This window comes from Bombina bombina, chromosome 6 (genome assembly GCF_027579735.1).
Source record: "Bombina bombina isolate aBomBom1 chromosome 6, aBomBom1.pri, whole genome shotgun sequence".
Lineage (NCBI taxonomy): Eukaryota > Metazoa > Chordata > Amphibia > Anura > Bombinatoridae > Bombina > Bombina bombina.
The window spans coordinates 1151539375-1151561437 of record NC_069504.1 but is presented as its reverse complement, the minus strand read 5'-3'; the positions used below and the strand labels follow the sequence as shown (position 1 = coordinate 1151561437).

The following is a 22063-nucleotide window of genomic DNA, read 5'->3' as shown; positions in this document are numbered from 1 at the left end:
CGTGTAGGAATGCCTGAAATGGCCACACACCTTCCTGGCCTGCTTCAGGACGTCCTGTAAGCCTGGGTACTTATGGACAAAGCGTTGTACAATCAGATTACACACATGTGCCATGCACGGCACATGTGTCAACTTGCCCAATTTCAATGCCCCACCAAATTACTTCCATTGTCAGAAACAACCTTGCCAATCTCCAGTTGGTGTGGAGTCAGCCACTGATCCACCTGTGCGTTCAGGGTGGTCAGGAGTGCTGGTGCGGTGTGACTCTCCGCTTTCAGGCAAGTCAACCCCAAGAAGGCGTGACACTGCCGTACTCGGGATGTGGAATAGTACCTGGGGAGCTGGGGAGGGGACATTGATGTGGAGCAAGATGCAGAAGCAGAAGAGGACTCAGCCGAGGAAGAGGTTATGGAAGAGGTTATGGAAGAGGATGGAGTAGGAGGAGTAGAGGAGGTAGCAGCAGGCCTGCCTGCAAGTCGTGGCGGTGTCACCAACTTTTCTGCAGAGCCACACATTCCATGCTTGTCAGACGTCAGCAGGTTTACCCAATGCGCAGTGTAGGTGATATACCTGCCCTGACCATGCTTTGCAGACCAGCTATCCGTGGTCATATAAACCCTTGCCCCAACACTGTGTGCCAGATATGCCATAACTTCCTTTCGCACAACAGAGTACAGGTTTGGGATTGCCTTTTGTGAAAAGAAATTTCTGCCAGGTACCTTCCACTGCGGTGTCCCAATAGATACAAATTTTTTTAAAGCATCAGACTCCACCAGCTTGTATGGTAAAAGCTGGCGGGCTAAGAGTTCAGACAAGCCAGCTGTCAGACGCCGGGCAAGGGGGTGACTTTGAGAAATTGGCTTCTTACGCTCAAACATGTCCTTGACAGACACCTGACTGTGGGCAGATGACCAGGAACTGCAATGTAAGAGAGACTCAGTGGAGGACGGTTGAGAGGGGGCAAGGAGGACAGCAGTGGTTGACGTGGCTGAAGATGCTGGAGCAGGAGGAGGAGGGCAGCTTTCAGTTTGTGTGCTGCTTCTACTCATGTGTTCTTCCCATCGGCATTTGTGATGGGAGACCATGTGCCTTCACAAAGCAGTTGTACCTAGGTGGGTGTTGGACTTCCCACGACTCAGTTTCTTTTGGCACAGGTTGCAAATGGCATCGCTGTTGTCAGAGGCAGACACACAAAAAAAATGCAACACTGCTGAGCTCTGCGATGACAGCATTCTGGTGGTGGCAACAGCATGCGTTGAAGGGCGTCGGCGTGCTGTCTGGCTGAACCCGGGTGCCGATGCATGCTGTCTGACTGTGCCCTGCTCCCAACTCGTCTCCTCCTCCTCCTCTCTGTCTCCCCATCTGAACTTTCCCCCTCTTCTTCTTCTCTTGTAGCAGGCACCCACATGACATACACCGACACATCATCATCAACCGCTTCACTTTTATCTGACACATCAAGAAAGGAAGCAGCAGCGGGTACAACATCATCATCATTATCACACCGTACCTCCATGTCTGTAATGCTGCATGACTGAGACACATCACTGTTATCTACATCCTCTGTCAATGATGGTTGTGCATCACTCATTTCTTCCAACTGATGTGTCAATAACTCTTGTGACAGATCAAGTGAAGCGGCTGTGGTGCTAGTGTTGGTGGTGGCGACAGGCGGGCGAGTGGCACTGGTCACTTGAGACGTGACCAAAGCACAGCTGGACGTAGATGGTGCGTCAAGGTTAGGAGGACTAGGAGCGGAAGCTGTAGAAGATTGGGTGTCCTGTGTTAGCCATTCAACTAGGTCCTCCTCAGAACTTTTTGCGTCCCCCCTGGCACCCGGCGTCTGAACAATGTGCATATTTGTAGGGTCTAAAGGAATCACAGCACCACGACCACAACGGAACCTGCGGGGTGGCCTGCCTCTGCCTGTCATTTTTTTTTTAAATGGACACTTACAATACTATTACACAAATTATGAGTGGTGGCACTGGGCAAGGGGGCACAGTATACGCTGTGAGACTGACAACAAAAAAAAGACTGATGTTTCAAAGTCAAAAATGTTTATTTTTTAAATATTAGAAGAACTGTGACAACAAATATGATTGTTGGCACTAGTTGGCAAATGGGCCTTTCTGGCACACACGCTGGGAGTAAGGCAACTGCAATTAGATTAAACTAGCTGAGTCATGCTTCTTAGTCCAAAAATAGTTTTTACCAAAAATTGACAATACTGTTAGAACAAATATGATTGGTGGCACTAGTTGGAAATGGCAAGTGGGCCTGGCACACATGCTGGCAGGCAGGCAACTGCAATTCAATGGCACTAGGAGACTGAAGATTCACAGTCAAAAAAGTTATGATTTAAATTTTTTTCAATACTGTTACAAGAAATCTGATTGGTGGCAGTAGTTGGCTAGTGGGCCTGGCACACACGCTGGCAGGCAGGCAGGAGGAAAGTGCAATTCAATGGCACGAGCAAACTGATGATTCACAATCTAACAATTTTTAATTTTAAATATTAACAATACTGTTACAACAAATATGATTGGTGTAACTAGTTGGCAAGTGGGCCTGGCACACAGGCTGGCAGGCAGGAGGAAACTGCAATTCAATGGCACTAGGAGACTGCAGATTCACAGTCAAAAAAGTGATGATTTACAATTTTTTAAATACTGTTACAAGAAATATGATAGGTGGCACTAATTGGCTAATGGGCCTGGCACACAGGCTGGCAGGCAGGAGGAAAGTGCAATTCAATGGCACGAGCAAACTGATGATTCACAATCTAACAGTTTTTAATTTTAAATATTAACAATACTGTTACAACAACTATGATTGGTGTAACTAGTTAGCAAGTGGGCCTGGCACACAGGCTGGCAGGCAGGAGGAAACTGCAATTCAATGGCACTAGGAGACTGAAGATTCACAGTCAAAAAAGTTATGATTTACAATTTTTTTCAATACTGTTACAAGAAATATGATAGGTGGCACTAATTGGCTAGTGGGCCTGGCACACAGGCTGGCAGGCAGGAGAAAAGTGCAATTCAATGGCACGAGCAAACTGATGATTCACAATCTAACAATTTTTAATTTTAAATATTAACAATACTGTTACAACAACTATGATTGGTGTAACTAGTTGGCAAGTGGGCCTGGCACACAGGCTGGCAGGCAGGAGGAAACTGCAATTCAATGGCACTAAGAGACTGAAGATTCACAGTCAAAAAAGTTATGATTTACAATTTTTTCAATACTGTTACAAGAAATATGATAGGTGGTACTAATTGGCTAGTGGGCCTGGCACACACGCTGGCAGGCAGGAGGAAAGTGCAATTCAATGGCACGAGCAAACTGATGATTCACAATCTAACAATTTTTAATTTTAAATATTAAAAATACTGTTACAACAATTATGATTGGTGTAACTAGTTGGCAAGTCGGCCTGTCACACAGGCTGGCAGGCAGGAGGAAACTGCAATTCAATGGCACTAGGAGACTGAAGATTCACAGTCAAAAAAATTATGATTTAAAATTTTTTCAATACTGTTAAAAGAAATATGATTGGTGGCACTAGTGGCTAGTGGACCTGGCACACACACTGGCAGGCAGGAGGAAACTGAAATTCAATGGCTCGAGCAAACTGATGATTCACAATCTAACAATTTTTATTTTTAAATATTAACAATACTGTTACAACAAATATGATTGGTGTAACTAGTTGGCAAGTGGGCCTGGCACACAGGCTGGCAGGCAGGAGGAAACTGCAATTCAATGGCACTAGGAGACTGAAGATTCACAGTCAAAAAAGTTATGATTTAAATTGTTTTCAACACTGTTACAAGAAATATGATTGGTGGCACTAGTTGGCTACTGGGCCTGGCACACACGCTGGCAGGCAGGAGGAAAGTGCAATTCAATGGCACGAGCAAACTGATGATTCACAATCTAACAATTTTTAATTTTAAATATTAACAATACTGTTACAAGAAATATGATTGGTGTAACTAGTTGGCAAGTGGGCCTGGCACACAGGCTGGCAGGCAGGAGGAAACTGCAATTCAATGGCACTAGGAGACTAAAGATTCACAGTCAAAAAAATTATGATTTAAAAATGTTTCAATACTGTTACAAGAAATATGATTGGTGGCACTAGTGGCTAGTGGGCCTGGCACACACTCTGGCAGGCAGGAGGAAACTGAAATTCAATAGCTCGAGCAAACTGATGATTCACAATCTAACAATTTTTATTTTTAAATATTAACAATACTGTTACAACAATTATGATTGGTGTAACTAGTTGGCAAGTCGGCCTGGGACACAGGCTGGCAGGCAGGAGGAAACTGCAATTCAATGGCACTAGGAGACTGAAGATTCACAGTCAAAAAAGTTATGATTTAAATTTTTTTCAATACTGTTACAAGAAATATGATTGGTGGCAGTAGTTGGCTAGTGGGCCTGGCACACACGCTGGCAGGCAGGCAGGAGGAAAGTGCAATTCAATGGCACGAGCAAACTGATGATTCACAATCTAACAATTTTTTTTTTAAATATTAACAATACTGTTACAACAAATATGATTGGTGTAACTAGTTGGCAAGTGGGCCTGGCACACAGGCTGGCAGGCAGGAGGAAACTGCAATTCAATGGCACTAGGAGACTGAAGATTCACAGTCAAAAAACGTATGATTTAAAAAAAATTCAATACAGTTACAAGAAATATGATGGTTGGCACAAGTTGGCTAGTGGGCCTGGGACACACGCTGGCAGGCAGGAGGAAACAGCAATTCAATTGCACAAGCAAACTGATGATTCATAATCTAACAATTTTTTATTTTAAATATTAACAATACTGTTACAAGAAATATGATAGGTGGCACTAATTGGCTAGTGGGCCTGGCACACAGGCTGGCAGGCAGGAAGAAAGCGCAATTCAATGGCACGAGCAAACTGATGATTCACAATCTAACAATTTTCAATTTTAAATATTAACAATACTGTTACAACAAATATGATTGGTGTAACTAGTTGGCAAGTCGGCCTGGCACACAGGCTCGCAGGCAGGAGGAAACTGCAATTCAATGGCACTAGGAGACTGCAGATTCACAGTCAAAAAAGTGATGATTTACAATTTTTTAAATACTGTTACAAGAAATATGATAGGTGGCACTAATTGGCTAATGGGCCTGGCACACAGGCTGGCAGGCATAAGGAAACTGCAATTCAATGGCACTAGGAGACTGAAGATTCACAGTCAAAAAAGTTATGATTTACAATTTTTTCAATACTGTTACAAGAAATATGATAGGTGGTACTAATTGGCTAGTGGGCCTGGCACACACGCTGGCAGGCAGGAGGAAAGTGCAATTCAATGGCACGAGCAAACTGATGATTCACAATCTAACAATTTTTAATTTTAAATATTAACAATACTGTTACAACAATTATGATTGGTGTAACTAGTTGGCAAGTCGGCCTGTCACACAGGCTGGCAGGCAGGAGGAAACTGCAATTCATTGGCACTAGGAGAATGAAGATTCACAGTCAAAAAAATTATGATTTAAAATTTTTTCAATACTGTTAAAAGAAATATGATTGGTGGCACTAGTGGCTAATGGGCCTGGCACACACGCTGGCAGGCAGGAGGAAACTGAAATTCAATGGCTCGAGCAAACTGATAATTCACAATCTAACAATTTTTATTTTTAAATATTAACAATACTGTTAAAACAAATATGATTGGTGTAACTAGTTGGCTAGTGGGCCTGGCACACAGGCTGGCAGGCAGGAGGAAACTGCAATTCAATGGCACTAGGAGACTGAAGATTCACAGTCAAAAAAGTTATGATTTAAAAAAATTTCAATACTGTTACAATAAATATGATTGGTGGCACTAGTTGGCTAGTGGGCCTGGCACACACGCTGACAGGCAGGAGGAAAGTGCAATTTAATGGCACGAGCAAACTGATGATTCACAATCTAACAATTTTAAATTTTAAATATTAACAATACTGTTACAACAAATATGATTGGTGTAACTAGTTGGCAAGTGGGCCTGGCACACAGGCTGGCAGGCAGGAGGAAACTGCAATTCAATGGCACTAGGAGACTAAAGATTCACAGTCAAAAAAATTATGATTTAAAAATTTTTCAATACTGTTACAAGAAATATGATTGGTGGCACTAGTGGCTAGTGGGCCTGGCACACACGCTGGCAGGCAGGAGGAAACTGAAATTCAATGGCTCGAGCAAACTGATAATTCACAATCTAACAATTTTTATTTTTACATATTAACAATATTGTTACAACAATTATGATTGGTGTAACTAGTTGGCAAGTCGGCCTGGGACACAGGCTGGCAGGCAGGAGGAAACTGCAATTCAATGGCACTAGGAGACTGAAGATTCACAGTCCAAAAAGTTATGATTTACAATTTTTTCAATACTGTTACAAGAAATATGATAGATGGCACTAATTGGCTAGTGGGCCTGGCACACACGCTGGCAGGCAGGAGGAAACTGCAATTCAATGGCACGAGCAAACTGATGATTCACAATCTAACAATTTTTTTTTAAAATATTAACAATACTCTTACAACAAATATGATTGGTGTAACTAGTTGGCAAGTGGGCCTGGCACACAGGCTGGCAGGCAGGATGATACTGCAATTCAATGGCACTAGGAGACTGAAGATTCACAGTCAAAATAATTATGATTTAAAAATTTTCTATACTGTTACAAGAAATATGATTGGTGGCACTAGTGGCTAGTGGGCCTGGCACACACGCTGGCAGGCAGGAGGAAACTGAAATTCAATGGCACGAGCAAACTGATGAATCACAATCTAACATTTTTTAATTTAAAACATTAACAATACTGTTACAACAAATATGATTGGTGTAACTAGTTGGCAAGTGGGCCTGGCACACAGGTTGGCAGGCAGGAGGTAACTTCAATTCAATGGCACTAGTAGACTGGTGATTCACAATCTAAGATTTTTTTATTTTAAATATTAACAATACTGTTACAACAAATATGATTGGTGTAACTAGTTGGCAAGTGGGCCTGGGACACAGGCTGGCAGGCAGGAGGAAACTGCAATTCAATGGCACTAGGAGACTGAAGATTCGCAGTCAAAAAGTGATGATTTACAATTTTTTTAAATACTGTTACAAGAAATATGATTTGTGGTACTAATGGCTAGTGGGCCTGGCACACAGGCTGGCAGGCAGGAAGGAAGTGCAATTCAATGGCACGAGCAAACTGACAATTCACAATCTAACAATTTTTTATTTAAATATTAACAATACTGTTACAACAGCTATGATTGGTGTAACTAGTTGGCAAGTGGGCCTGGCACACAGGCTGACACTAGTTGTGGCAGGCTGACCTGTGAACTAATATTAAATAACACTCAAAGAGTGATGTAAAAGTTTTTTTTACAACATTTAATTTTATGTTACAACAGATAGGAGTGGTGGACTGGCACTGAGGATGGAAGTAGGCACAGTATATGCACGCAACCTGACACACAGGCTGGCACTAATGGCAGCCTGGCAACTAAAATTTAATAACACTAAAAGAGGACTGATGTTAAAAAAATTTAACATAAAATTTACACTAATGTTGCTACACCAGATATAAGTGGTAGAAAAAAAAAATGTAATCTGTGTAACACTATATGATGTGGGCCAGAAACACTCAGGCCTGATGGAAAAAAAATTAAATTACACTAGCAAAATGATTTTTTTTTTTTTTTTAACTTTAAAATATTGTAAAGCAGATATGAGTCGTGGCTGGTAGGTAGGGCAGCAATTTACCACAGTATGCTGTGTAAGTGAGAAACACACAGGCCTGATAGAAAATTAAATTAGATTACACTAGCAAAATAATTTAAAAGTTTTTCTTTTAAATTTAAAATAATGTTAAGCAGATATGAGCGGTGGCACTGGCTGGCTGCTACGTAGGGCAGCAATTAACAACAGTATGCTCTGTAAGTCAGCAAAACACACAGGCCTGATAGAAAATGAAATTAGATTACACTAGCAAAATTATTTAAAACTTTTTTTAAAAATTTAAAATAAGGTTAAGCAGATATGAGTGGTGGCTGGCACAGAGCAATTAACCAAAAGACTGAAAAAAACTGAAGTATATGCTGTGTGAGCCTGAGAGAAACAGGCCTGATAGAAAATTAAATTAGATTACACTAGCAAAATGATTTAAACGTTTTTTTTTACATTTAAAATAATGCTATAAGCGGATATGAGTGGTGGCTGGCACAGAGCAATGAACCAGAGTATATGCTGTGTGACACAGGCCTGATAGAAAATGAAAATAAATTACACTAGCAAAATATTTTAAAATTTTTGTTGGTTAAATTTAAACTAATGTTGTTAGGCAGATATCAGTGGTGGCACTAATCACAGCGTATGCTGTGAGCCTCACACACAAGCTGAAAGCCAGGCAAATACAAATAAAAAAAAAAAAAAAAAAAAAAAAACGACTGAAGTTATAGCCCTAAAAAGGGCTTTTTGGGGTGCTGTCCTTGCAGCAGAGATGAGAAGAGTCCTTCAGGACTGTAGTGGACACTAAATACACTAGCCTAGCTATCTATTTCCCTATAATATCAGCAGAATCAACAAAAAAGGTCCTCTCTCTAACAAAGCAAAATCGTTATGAGTCTAAAATGGCTGCTGCCAAGAAGCTGGGAGGGTATGTGAGGGAGTGTCTGATGCTGATTGGCTCTAATGTGTCAGAAGGCTGTGACATACAGGGTCAAAGTTTCCTCAATGATGACACATAGGGGGCGGATCGAACATCGCATATGTTCGCCCGCAGTGGCGAACGCGAACAAGCTATGTTCGCCGGGAACTGTTCTCCGGTGAACAGTTCGCAACATCACTAATTATGAGATGACTTAACAATAATCACATAATAAGACAGATCATTACTCATTATCAGATGAGTTACAATAATCACATAATAAGACAGATCATTACTCATTATGAGATGAGTAACAATAATCACATAATAAGACAGATCATTACTCATTATGAGATGAGTAACAATAATCACATAATAAGACAGATCATTACTCATTATCAGATGACTAACAATAATCACATAATAAGACAGATTATTACTCATTACGAGATGAGTAACAATAATCACATAATAAGACAGATCATTACTCATTATGAGATGAGTAACAATAATCACATAATAAGACAGATCATTACTCATTATGAGATGAGTAACAATAATCACATAATAAGACAGATCATTACTCATTATCAGATGAGTAACAATAATCACATAATAAGACAGATCATTACTCATTATCAGATGAGTAACAATAATCACATAATAAGACAGATCATTACTCATTATCAGATGAGTAACAATAATCACATAATAAGACAGATCATTACTCATTATGAGATGAGTAACAATAATCACATAATAAGACAGATCATTACTCATTATGAGATGGGTAACAATAATCACATAATAAGACAGATCATTACTCATTACGAGATGAGTAACAATAATCACATAATAAGACAGATCATTTCTCTGTTCATTACTCATTACGAGATAAGTAACAATAATCACATAATAAGACAGATCATTACTCATTATGAGATGGGTAACAATAATCACATAATAAGACAGATCATTACTCATTATGAGATGAGTAACAATAATCACATAATAAGACAGATCATTACTCATTATGAGATGGGTAACAATAATCACATAATAAGACAGATCATTACTCATTACGAGATGAGTAACAATAATCATATAATAAGACAGATCATTACTCATTATGAGATGAGTAACAATAATCACATAATAAGACAGATCATTTCTCATTATGAGATGAGTAACAATAATCACATAATAAGACAGATCATTACTCATTACGAGATGAGTAACAATAATCACATAATAAGACAGATCATTACTCATTACGACATGAGTAACAATAATCACATAATAAGACAGATCATTACTCATTATGAGATGAGTAACAATAATCACATAATAAGACAGATCATTACTCATTATGAGATGAGTAACAATAATCACATAATAAGACAGATCATTACTCATTATGAGATGGGTAACAATAATCACATAATAAGACAGAACATTACTCATTATGAGATGAGTAACAATAATCACATAATAAGACAGATCATTACTCATTATCAGATGAGTAACAATAATTACATAATAAGACAGATCATTTCTCATTATGAGATGAGTAACAATAATCACATAATAAGACAGATAATTACTCATTTACGAGATGAGTAACAATAATCACATAATAAGACAAATCATTACTCATTATGAGATGAGTAACAATAATCACATAATAAGACAGATCATTACTCATTATCAGATGGGTAACAATAATCACATAATAAGACAGATCATTACTCATCAGATGAGTAACAATAATCACATAATAAGACAGATCATTACTCATTTACGAGATGAGTAACAATAATCACATAATAAGACAGATCATTACTCATCAGATGAGTAACAATAATCACATAATAAGACAGATCATTACTCATTACGAGATGAGTAACAATAATCACATAATAAGACAGATCATTACTCATTATGAGATGGGTAACAATAATCACATAATAAGACAGATCATTACTCATTATGAGATGAGTAACAATAATCACATAATAAGACAGATCATTACTCATTATCAGATGAGTAACAATAATCACATAATAAGACAGATCATTACTCATTACGAGATGAGTAACAATAATCACATAATAAGACAGATCATTACTCATTACGAGATGAGTAACAATAATCACATAATAAGACAGATCATTACTCATTACGAGATGAGTAACAATAATCACATAATAAGACAGATCATTACTCATTACGAGATGAGTAACAATAATCACATAATAAGACAGATCATTACTCATTATGAGATGAGTAACAATAATCACATAATAAGACAGATCATTACTCATTATGAGATGAGTAACAATAATCACATAATAAGACAGATCATTACTCATTATGAGATAAGTAACAATAATCACATAATAAGACAGATCATTACTCATTATCAGATGAGTAACAATAATCACATAATAAGACAGATCATTACTCATTATGAGATGAGTAACAATAATCACATAATAAGACAGATCATTACTCATTATGAGATGAGTAACAATAATCACATAATAAGACAGATCATTACTCATTATCAGATGGGTAACAATAATCACATAATAAGACAGATCATTACTCATTTTTTGGGAAACTTTGAGGACTAAACTCTCGCACTATGTCGATACCACCCTGATAGTTGCTGGAAATTTCAACATGGTTTTTAATAGTATTGATAGATTACAGACCACAAAGCAAACAAGTGTCAAAGTATCCCAAAAAGCAACAAGAATTCTTAGATCATTTTGTCGAGCACTTAAGATTAGGGATATTTGGCGGCACATATTTCCAAATAACCGTGCGTTCACATATGAATCAAAACAGTTCAAATCATTCTCACGTATCAACTATTTTCTTGGGTCAGATAGACTTCTTGGCTCAGTGGCTAAATCGCAAATTGGCGAATTCACTATCTCAGACCATGCTCCTATCTCGTTGGAGATTGGTCTAGATAACAGTAAATATGAGCCAAGCAGAGGGTACACTTTCCCTCGTTATTTATATAAAAACCCAGCATTTAACAAATTTATCTCTGAAAGATGGAGTGAATATAGGACACAAAATCTTTCACACAGTTCTAAACCAGAAACATTTTGGGAAGCAGCCAAAGCAGTGATCAGGGGAGAAATTAAGCAATATACCTGCAAACTTAGAGCAAATTTACGCTCAAGGGAGATCCAGTTGTCTAACTGCCTCAGCAACTCTTATAACACCTATATAATGACACCTAATGATACTAATTGGCACAAGTATATCAAAGCAAAACAGGAGTGGGAGGCATTCAACCTTCAACAGACCATAAAGCAAGACCAGCGTCAAAGAACCAGTTACTACAGATATGGTAGTAAAATAGGTAAGCTCCTAGCAAACCAGGTGAAATTACATACAGCGCCTAAACCAATTAAGGCTATTGTGGTGGATGGGATAAGAGTTACTGAGACAGAGGCAATCAAGAATGGCTTTGCTAATTTTTTAAAAAAACTATATGCAGCCCCTCAGATTCACACACAGAATAAAAAATGCTTCTGGGAAAAAATCTCACTCCCAAGGTTATCTCTAGACAAGGCAGAGGAACTTAACATACCCATAACAACTATAGAGGTAACGCAAGCCATCGATAAACTCAGTTTGGATAAAGCAGCTGGCCCCGATATGCTCCCGTCAGAATTTTATAAGATTCTTAAAGAGGAGATAAACACCCCATTGGTCAATTTATTCAATGACTATTTGTGTCATGGTAAGGTGCCCTCAGCATACTTTGCAGCATCTAAAATTATTTTAATTCCAAAAAAGAACAAAGATCCAGAACTTATTGACTCATATCGCCCTATATCACTACTTAACACGGACTATAAAATATTCACAACCATTCTATCTAACAGACTTAAACTAATTCTTGGCACGCTGATTCATGCGGATCAGGTCGGCTTCATGCTGAATAGGAACCCAGCCGCCAGTATTCGGAAAATTCTATTATTGTTAGACTTTTATCATATAGAAAAGGCACACAATTGTGAGGGAACGGCGATTTTGTCAGTCGACGCTCAAAAAGCATTCGACTCAATTATTTGGGACCATTTATTCTTTACTATGGAACAATTCGGCTTTAGGGACCATTTTCCTAGATGTATCCATGCTTTATATGCGAAGGCCTCTTCAGTACTTCTGGTCATTGGTTCTCCCACAGAAACCTTTGAGATTTTGACAGGGACAAGACAAGGGTGTCCAATCTCACCTCTATTGTTCAATTTAGCAATTGAACCTTTGGCACTGATGTTGAAACAATATTTACAAGGGATCCCTTTGGGAGACAAATATCTTAAACTACTTCTATACGCGGATGATCTGCTACTCTTTCTTAATAAGCCACAATCAGAGATCCCAATAATTATAGATATAATTGCCAAATTCGGCACATTCTCAGGCTATAAAATAAACATCTCCAAATCTGACTTGCTATGGATAACCAGACCTAGGGGTACAGACTATACTCCACCTTTCAAGGTGGCAGATCAATATATTACATACTTAGGAATTAAAATTAGTACAGACCCGGCAGAATGGTATTTGCTGAACTACTCCCCTTTATTAAATAAAATTCAATTAGATCTTAAAAACTGGGCAAAGTTACCTCTATCACTGACGGCAAAAATCAATTTGATTAAAATGATTATATTACCTAAATTACTTTACACAATGCAAAATATTCCAATTCCCTTAACAAATGCAGATCTCAAACGCTTGGATAGTTCCATCAGGTTGTTTATTTGGGGTACGGGCAAGAGACGCATTACCCTACAGAAACTTTCGCTCCCTAGACAAAGTGGAGGTTTAGCACTTCCTAGTTTTTTGATCTACAATAAATTATGTTTGGCCAAGGTCGCCATGGATTGGCTCACTGCTGGGTCATTTGTTGCTTCTTATGAAATTGAGCAAAATCTAGTCACTCCATTTAACCTAGTGGCTCTGCTACACTGTCCTATTAAGGACTTACCATGCAAGGTTAAAACGAAACCTACAATAATGCACACTATTAACGCATGGCAATTCATTAGGACGTGTATGAAGGACACTCCACAAATCTCAGAATATGTACCCATTGTAGGGAATCCGTGCTTCACCCCAGGCATCAGGAACAAAGTTTTCAGCAGATGGTTCAGACTGGGTCTGAAACACTTAGTACAATTTAGGGACCCAGAAACTACCGGGGTACACACTTTCGCAACTTTAAAAAATCACTATCAACTTAAAAACACTGACTTTTATGCTTATTTACAAGTGCGGCATTGGTACACTGAGATTACTAAAGACTCAGCTAGAGACCACCTACATCCAGGTATCAAAATGGGTCTCGCTCTGTTTAAGGCAGGCAAGCATGCAATTAGTTATTGGCATAGGATGTTGCTTCTCGAGTCTGGAGAAGCGAATCTCTTAGATATGCACTCAAAATGGAGTAGAGACATGCAAACTCTAGATCTTGATAAAATTAAACACAGCATAGTATTGGTGGAACGCGCTACTCTATCGGCGTCATGGCGAGAATCACATTTCAAACTTATAAACCGCATTCACATAACCCCGGCCAATCTAAATAGATGGCGTGGGAACTCATCTCACCTGTGCCCTCGATGCAGTTCTTCTGATGCCGACCTGGCCCACATGATCTGGCGATGTCCAAAGATCCAGCACTTCTGGCGTAAAATCCAATTTTGGTTGAATAGAGTACTCGATATCCAGATAGTTTTAGAATTACAACATGCTATCTTTCTAGTAGATCGGAACGATCTTGTAGAATATGTCCCTAACATTGAGCTAATAAATACTGTAATTCTGGGGGGGAGATACCTCATCTTGAAAAATTGGAAATCCAATAGAGCACCAACAATTAATAATCTAACCTACCTACTACACTCTCAATATATATTAGAACAGCTTGATAGTTTTAATAACGGAATAAGTCATCAGTATAGATTTGAATGCAAGTGGCTAGATTTTATCAGAAGATACAGAAATAATTTAGACAACTAATTGAAAAACCCCTCCCCCCCCCTTTTTTTTTCTTTTTTTTTCTTCCCCTCCTTTCTCCCTCTTATTTCCCGGCCACGCACCTCCCCCCCTCCTGGGGCCCAATCCCGTCTGTATAATAGGATTGGCTTGAACATGGCTAGAAGACACTAGTCGACAATTAAATTCGCTCAAATATTATTTGATACAGAAAATTCTTGGTAGTAATTCTAGGTTAAACATCGAACTAGCACAATGTAAAGCTAATCTTGTTCTGCTATTAGTGTTTTCTTTTTTTTTCTTTTTTTTTATATAACTAATGAGATTGATGTATCAACTATATCTAAGAATATTATTTGTTGAATATTTCTGAGGTAAAGATTTTTATGTTGTGAAAAGCTGCCTCCTCTATATTGGAATACCTTATATTTCAGTATTAATATTGTCTAAGCTTAGAAGGTCCAAGAATGGCCTGTTGAGTGATACAGAAACTTTTTCATTTTGTTTGTTTCCATGTTATTTAATTGTTGACTATGATTATTTAACGCATAGATTGCGCCTCTTTAATTATCCTTTATGTATGTTATGTAATTGAAACTGTACGTTTTGGATGTACTAATTGTCGTACTTTTCTACTTTTTCTTGAAAAATTCAATAAAAATTAAAGTTAAAAAAAAATAAAAAAACAATAATCACATAATAAGACAGATCATTACTCATTATGAGATGAGTAACAATAATCACATAATAAGTCAGATCATTACTCATTACGAGATGAGTAACAATAATCACATATTAAGACAGATCATTTCTCTGTTCATTACTCATTATGAGATGAGTAACAATAATCACATAATAAGACAGATCATTTCTCATTATGAGATGAGTAACAATAATCACATAATAAGACAGATCATTACTCATTATGAGATGAGTAACAATAATCACATAATAAGACAGATCATTACTCATTATGAGATGAGTAACAATAATCACATAATAAGACAGATCATTACTCATTACGAGATGAGTAACAATAATCACATAATAAGACAGATCATTACTCATTATGAGATGAGTAACAATAATCACATAATAAGACAGATCATTACTCATTATGAGATGAGTAACAATAATCACATAATAAGACAGATCATTACTCATTACGAGATGAGTAACAATAATCACATAATAAGACAGATCATTTCTCATTATGAGATGAGTAACAATAATCACATAATAAGACAGATCATTACTCATTATGAGATGAGTAACAATAATCACATAATAAGACAGATCATTACTCATTATGAGATGAGTAACAATAATCACATAATAAGATAGATCATTACTCATTACGAGATGAGTAACAATAATCACATAATAAGACAGATCATTACTCATTATGAGATGAGTAACAATAATCACATAATAAGACAGATCATTACTCATTATGAGATGAGTAACAATAATCACATAATAAGACAGATCATTACTCATTACGAGATGAGTAACAATAATCACATATTAAGACAGATCATTACTCATTACGAGATGAGTAACAATAATCACATAATAAGACAGATCATTACTCATTATGAGATGAGTAACAATAATCACATAATAAGACAGATCATTACTCATTATGAGATGAGTAACAATAATCACATAATAAGACAGATCATTACTCATTATGAGATGAGTAACAATAATCACATAATAAGACATATCATTACTCATTATGAGATGAGTAACAATAATCACATATTAAGACAGATAATTACTCATTATGAGATGAGTAACAATAATCACATATTAAGACAGATCATTTCTCTGTTCATTATTCATTATGAGATGAGTAACAATAATCACATAATAAGACAGATCATTACTCATTATGAGATGAGTAACAATAATCACATATTAAGACATAATTACTCATTATGAGATGAGTAACAATAATCACATAATAAGACAGATCATTACTCATTATGAGATGAGTAACAATAATCACATAATAAGACAGATCATTACTCATTATGAGATGAGTAACAATAATCACATATTAAGACAGATAATTACTCATTATGAGATGAGTAACAATAATCACATATTAAGACAGATCATTTCTCTGTTCATTATTCATTATGAGATGAGTAACAATAATCACATAATAAGACAGATCATTACTCATTATGAGATGAGTAACAATAATCACATATTAAGACAGATAATTACTCATTATGAGATGAGTAACAATAATCACATATTAAGACAGATCATTTCTCTGTTCATTATTCATTATGAGATGAGTAACAATAATCACATATTAAGACAGATCATTTCTCTGTTCATTATTCATTATGAGATGAGTAACAATAATCACATAATAAGACAGATCATTATTCATTATGAGATGAGTAACAATAATCACATATTAAGACAGATCATTACTCATTATGAGATGAGTAACAATAATCACATAATAAGACAGATCATTACTCATTATGAGATGAGTAACAATAATCACATAATAAGACAGATCATTACTCATTATGAGATGAGTAACAATAATCACATATTAAGACAGATAATTACTCATTATGAGATGAGTAACAATAATCACATATTAAGACAGATCATTTCTCTGTTCATTATTCATTATGAGATGAGTAACAATAATCACATAATAAGACAGATCATTATTCATTATGAGATGAGTAACAATAATCACATAATAAGACAGATCATTACTCATTATGAGATGAGTAACAATAATCACATATTAAGACAGATAATTACTCATTATGAGATGAGTAACAATAATCACATATTAAGACAGATCATTTCTCTGTTCATTATTCATTATGAGATGAGTAACAATAATCACATATTAAGACAGATCATTTCTCTGTTCATTATTCATTATGAGATGAGTAACAATAATCACATAATAAGACAGATCATTATTCATTATGAGATGAGTAACAATAATCACATAATAAGACAGATCATTATTCATTATGAGATGAGTAACAATAATCACATAATAAGACAGATCATTACTCATTATGAGATGAGTAACAATAATCACATAATAAGACTGATCATTACTCATTATGAGATGAGTAACAATAATCACATAATAAGACAGATCATTACTCATTATGAGATGAGTAACAATAATCACATATTAAGACAGATCATTACTAATTATGAGATGAGTAACAATAATCACATATTAAGACAGATCATTTCTCTGTTTCAGATGTTTTTGGCCGCTCTCTGCTTTTCATACTTTGCTAAAGCCTTTGCTGGGAGTTATATGAAAAGTTCTATCACACAAATTGAACGCAGGTTTGATATCTCCTCCTCTGTCGCTGGAATTGTTGATGGAAGTTTTGAGATTGGTAAATATTTCTCATTTTCTACTTATAATGGGCTTGATTACAAGTGGTGCACTCACTGTTGTGCACATCCGATAAGGGGCATATTGCCGCTTTTTATAGGTGTCAAAAGTAGCACACGTATTACGAGTTGAAAGTAAATGCGTTCGCTTGAGCGCAATTGAATTTAACACACACCAGGTTAGCATGACTTCAAAAAAATGCATAAAACACATCAAAAGTACACGTAACAGCACAGTTCCACCCATAATAACACTGTCTGATAAAAAAGATTTAAAAAAATATTGCATTAAAAATAAGGGCTCAAAGATATGAGGTCTGCAGTATTAGAAAAAAAAGGCTGCAAAGAGATTTAACATAGAGATACATACAGTATATACATACATGTATCTATGTATCTATGTATCTATGTATATATGTATCTATGTATCTATGTATCTATGTATCTATGTATTTATGTATCTATGTATTTATGTATCTATGTATCTATGTATCTATGTATTTATGTATCTATGTATCTATGTATCTATGTATCTATGTATTTATGTATCTATGTATCTATGTATCTATGTATCTATGTATCTATGTATCTATGTATCTATGTATCTATATATCTATGTATTTATGTATCTATGTATCTATGTATATATGTATCTATGTATCTATGTATCTATGTATCTATGTATTTATGTATCTATGTATCTATGTATCTATGTATCTATGTATCTATGTATATATGTATCTATGTATTTATGTATCTATATATCTATGTATCTATGTATCTATGTATTTATGTATCTATGTATCTATGTATCTATGTATCTATGTATCTATGTATATATGTATCTATGTATCTATGTATCTATGTATTTATGTATCTATGTATATATGTATCTATGTATCTATATATCTATGTATTTATGTATCTATGTATCTATGTATATATGTATCTATGTATCTATGTATCTATGTATTTATGTATCTATGTATTTATGTATCTATGTATTTATGTATCTATGTATCTATGTATCTATGTATCTATGTATATATGTATCTATGTATCTATGTATCTATGTATTTATGTATCTATGTATATATGTATCTATGTATCTATATATCTATGTATTTATGTATCTATGTATCTATGTATATATGTATCTATGTATCTATGTATCTATGTATTTATGTATCTATGTATCTATGTATCTATGTATCTATGTATTTATGTATCTATGTATCTATGTATATATGTATTTATGTATTTATGTATCTATGTATCTATGCATCTATGTATATATGTATTTATGTATCTATGTATTTATGTATCTATGTATCTATGTATATATGTATTTATGTATTTATGTATCTATGTATCTATGCATCTATGTATCTATGCATCTATGCATCTATGTATCTATGTATCTATGTTTCTATGTTTCTATGTATCTATGTATCTATGTATCTATGTATCTATGTATATATGTATCTATGTATTTATGTATTTATGTATTTATGTATCTATGTATCTATGTATCTATGTTTCTATGTTTCTATGTATCTATGTATCTATGTATATAAGTATTTGTATTTTACTAAATATGTAATGTGCATGTTTAACATTCTATTGCTCTTCACTTACAGGATAACGGCCTTTCTATTGTAAATACATATTTCTATATATATATCTGTATATACCTATACCTGTATATCTATTTCTATAGCTAGATAGGTATAGATACGTATTTTACATAAACAGTATCATATATATAGAAATATATATTTAATAATAAAAACAGTATTTTCTTTCACCGAGATTACAAGTTGTGCGCTAAAACGTAAATAACGCAAAAAAAATAGCTGTATCGGACTCTTCATAGCGCTGCCATTACAAGTTACTGGAAAACCTTCTTTTGTTGTGCGATATGGTGCAATAAGCTCAATACCGCACAAAAACCCAAGGCCTGACTTTATGTGCTCATGCTGGTGCACATTTTCCCCATAGACATCAATGGAGAGAAAGTGTTAGAAAAAAACTAACACCTGCGATCACGGAATGGCAATCGCTATAACCCAATCCCATTGATGTTTATGGGGAAAAGAAAGTTATGTAAAAACCTAACACCCTAAAATAAAACCCTAGTCTAAATACAACTAATCCGCAACTTTCTGACATTGCCGACACTAAATAAAACTATTAACCCCTAAACTGCCACTCCACGCATCGCTAACATCTAAATAAACCTTTTAACCCCTAAACCGCTGGCCCCCGACATCGCTACTACTATAATAAACATATTAACCCCTAAACCGCCAGCCCCCCATATTGCTAATACTAAACTAAAGATATTAACCCCTAAACCGCCAGGCCCCCCCCACATTGCTAATACTAAACTAAAGCTATTAACCCCTAAACCGCTGCCCCCCACATCGCAACACACTAAATTAAACTATTAACCCCTAAACCTAACACCCCCTAACTTTAAATTAAATTTACAATATAACTACCTTAAAATAAATAAAAACTTAGCTGTGAAATAAAATAAACCTTAACTTAACCCCTTAAGGACCAAGGCCATTTTTCAATTTCTTTCCCTTAAGGACCAGGGCTATTTTTACATTTCTGTGGTGTTTGTGTTTAGCTGTAATTTTCTTCTTACTCATTTATTGTACCCACACATATTATATACCGTTTTTCTCGCCATTAAATGGACTTTCTAAAGATACCATTATTTTCATCATATCTTATAATTTACTATAAATTTTTTTATAAAATATGAGGAAAAAATGGAAAAAAACACACTTTTTCTAACTTTGGCCCCCAAAATCTGTTACACATCTACAACCAGCAAAAAACACCCATGGTAAATAGTTTCTAAATTTTGTCCTGAGTTTAGAAATACCCAATGTTTACATGATATTTGCTTTTTTTGCAAGTTATAGGGCAATAAGTACAAGTAGCACTTGGCTATTTCCAAACCAATTTTTTTCAAAATTAGCGCTAGTTATATTGGAACACTGATATCTTTCAGGAATTCTTGAATATCCCTTGACGTGTATATATTTTTTTTTAGTAGACATCCCAAAGTATTGATCTAGGCCCATTTTGGTATATTTCAAGCCACCATTTCACTGCCAAATGCGGTCAAATAAAAAAAATTGTTCACTTTTTCACAAATTTTTTCACAAACTTTAGGTTTGTCACTGAAATTATTTACAAACAACTTGTGCAATTATGGCATATATGGTTGTAAATGCTTCTCTGGGATCCTCTTTGTTCAGAAATAACAGACATATATGGCTTTGGCGTTGCTTTTTGGTAATTAGAAGGCCGCTAAATACTACTGCGCATTACACGTGTATTATGCCCAGCAGTGAAGGGGTTAATTAGGGAGCATGTAGGGAACTTCTAGGGTTAATTTTAGCTTTAGTGTAGTGTAGTAGACAACCTCAAGTATTGATCAAGGCCCATCTTGGTATATTTCATGCCACCATTTCACCGCCAAATGCCATCAAATTAAAAAAATCGTAACATTTTTCACAATTTTAGGTTTCTCACTGAAATTATTTACTAACAGCTTGTGCAATTATGGCACACATGGTTGTAAATGCTTCTCTGGGATCCCATTTGTTCAGAAATAGCAGACATATATGGCTTTGGAGTTTCTTTTTGGTAATTACAAGGCGGCAAAATGCTGCTGCGCATCACACGTGTATTTTGTCTAGCAGTGAAGGGGTTAATTAGGTAGCTTGTAGGGAGCTTGCAGGGTTAATTTTAGCTTTAGTGTAGAGATCAGCCTCCCACCTGACACATCCCACCCCTGATCTCTCCCAAACAGTTCTCTTCCCTCCCTCACCCCAAAATTGTCCCCGCCATCTTAAGTACTGGCAGAAAGTCTGCCAGTACTAAAATAAAAGCTCTCTT

General features: G+C 35.8%; 1 protein-coding gene across 3 annotated transcripts in view; it reads left to right on the top strand.

Annotated features, from left to right (window-relative positions):
• Positions 1–22063, top strand: part of LOC128664298 (solute carrier organic anion transporter family member 1C1) — a 329411-nt gene that overhangs the window by 148664 nt on the left and 158684 nt on the right. For 2 of the 3 annotated variants that reach the window (XM_053719133.1, XM_053719134.1), the window contains one exon: positions 18003–18144. The exons of the other annotated variant lie outside the window; for it this stretch is intronic. In XM_053719133.1, coding sequence (XP_053575108.1) covers positions 18003–18144 — 142 coding nt within the window. The remainder of the gene's footprint in view (positions 1–18002; positions 18145–22063) is intronic. 3 annotated transcript variants of the gene reach the window in all.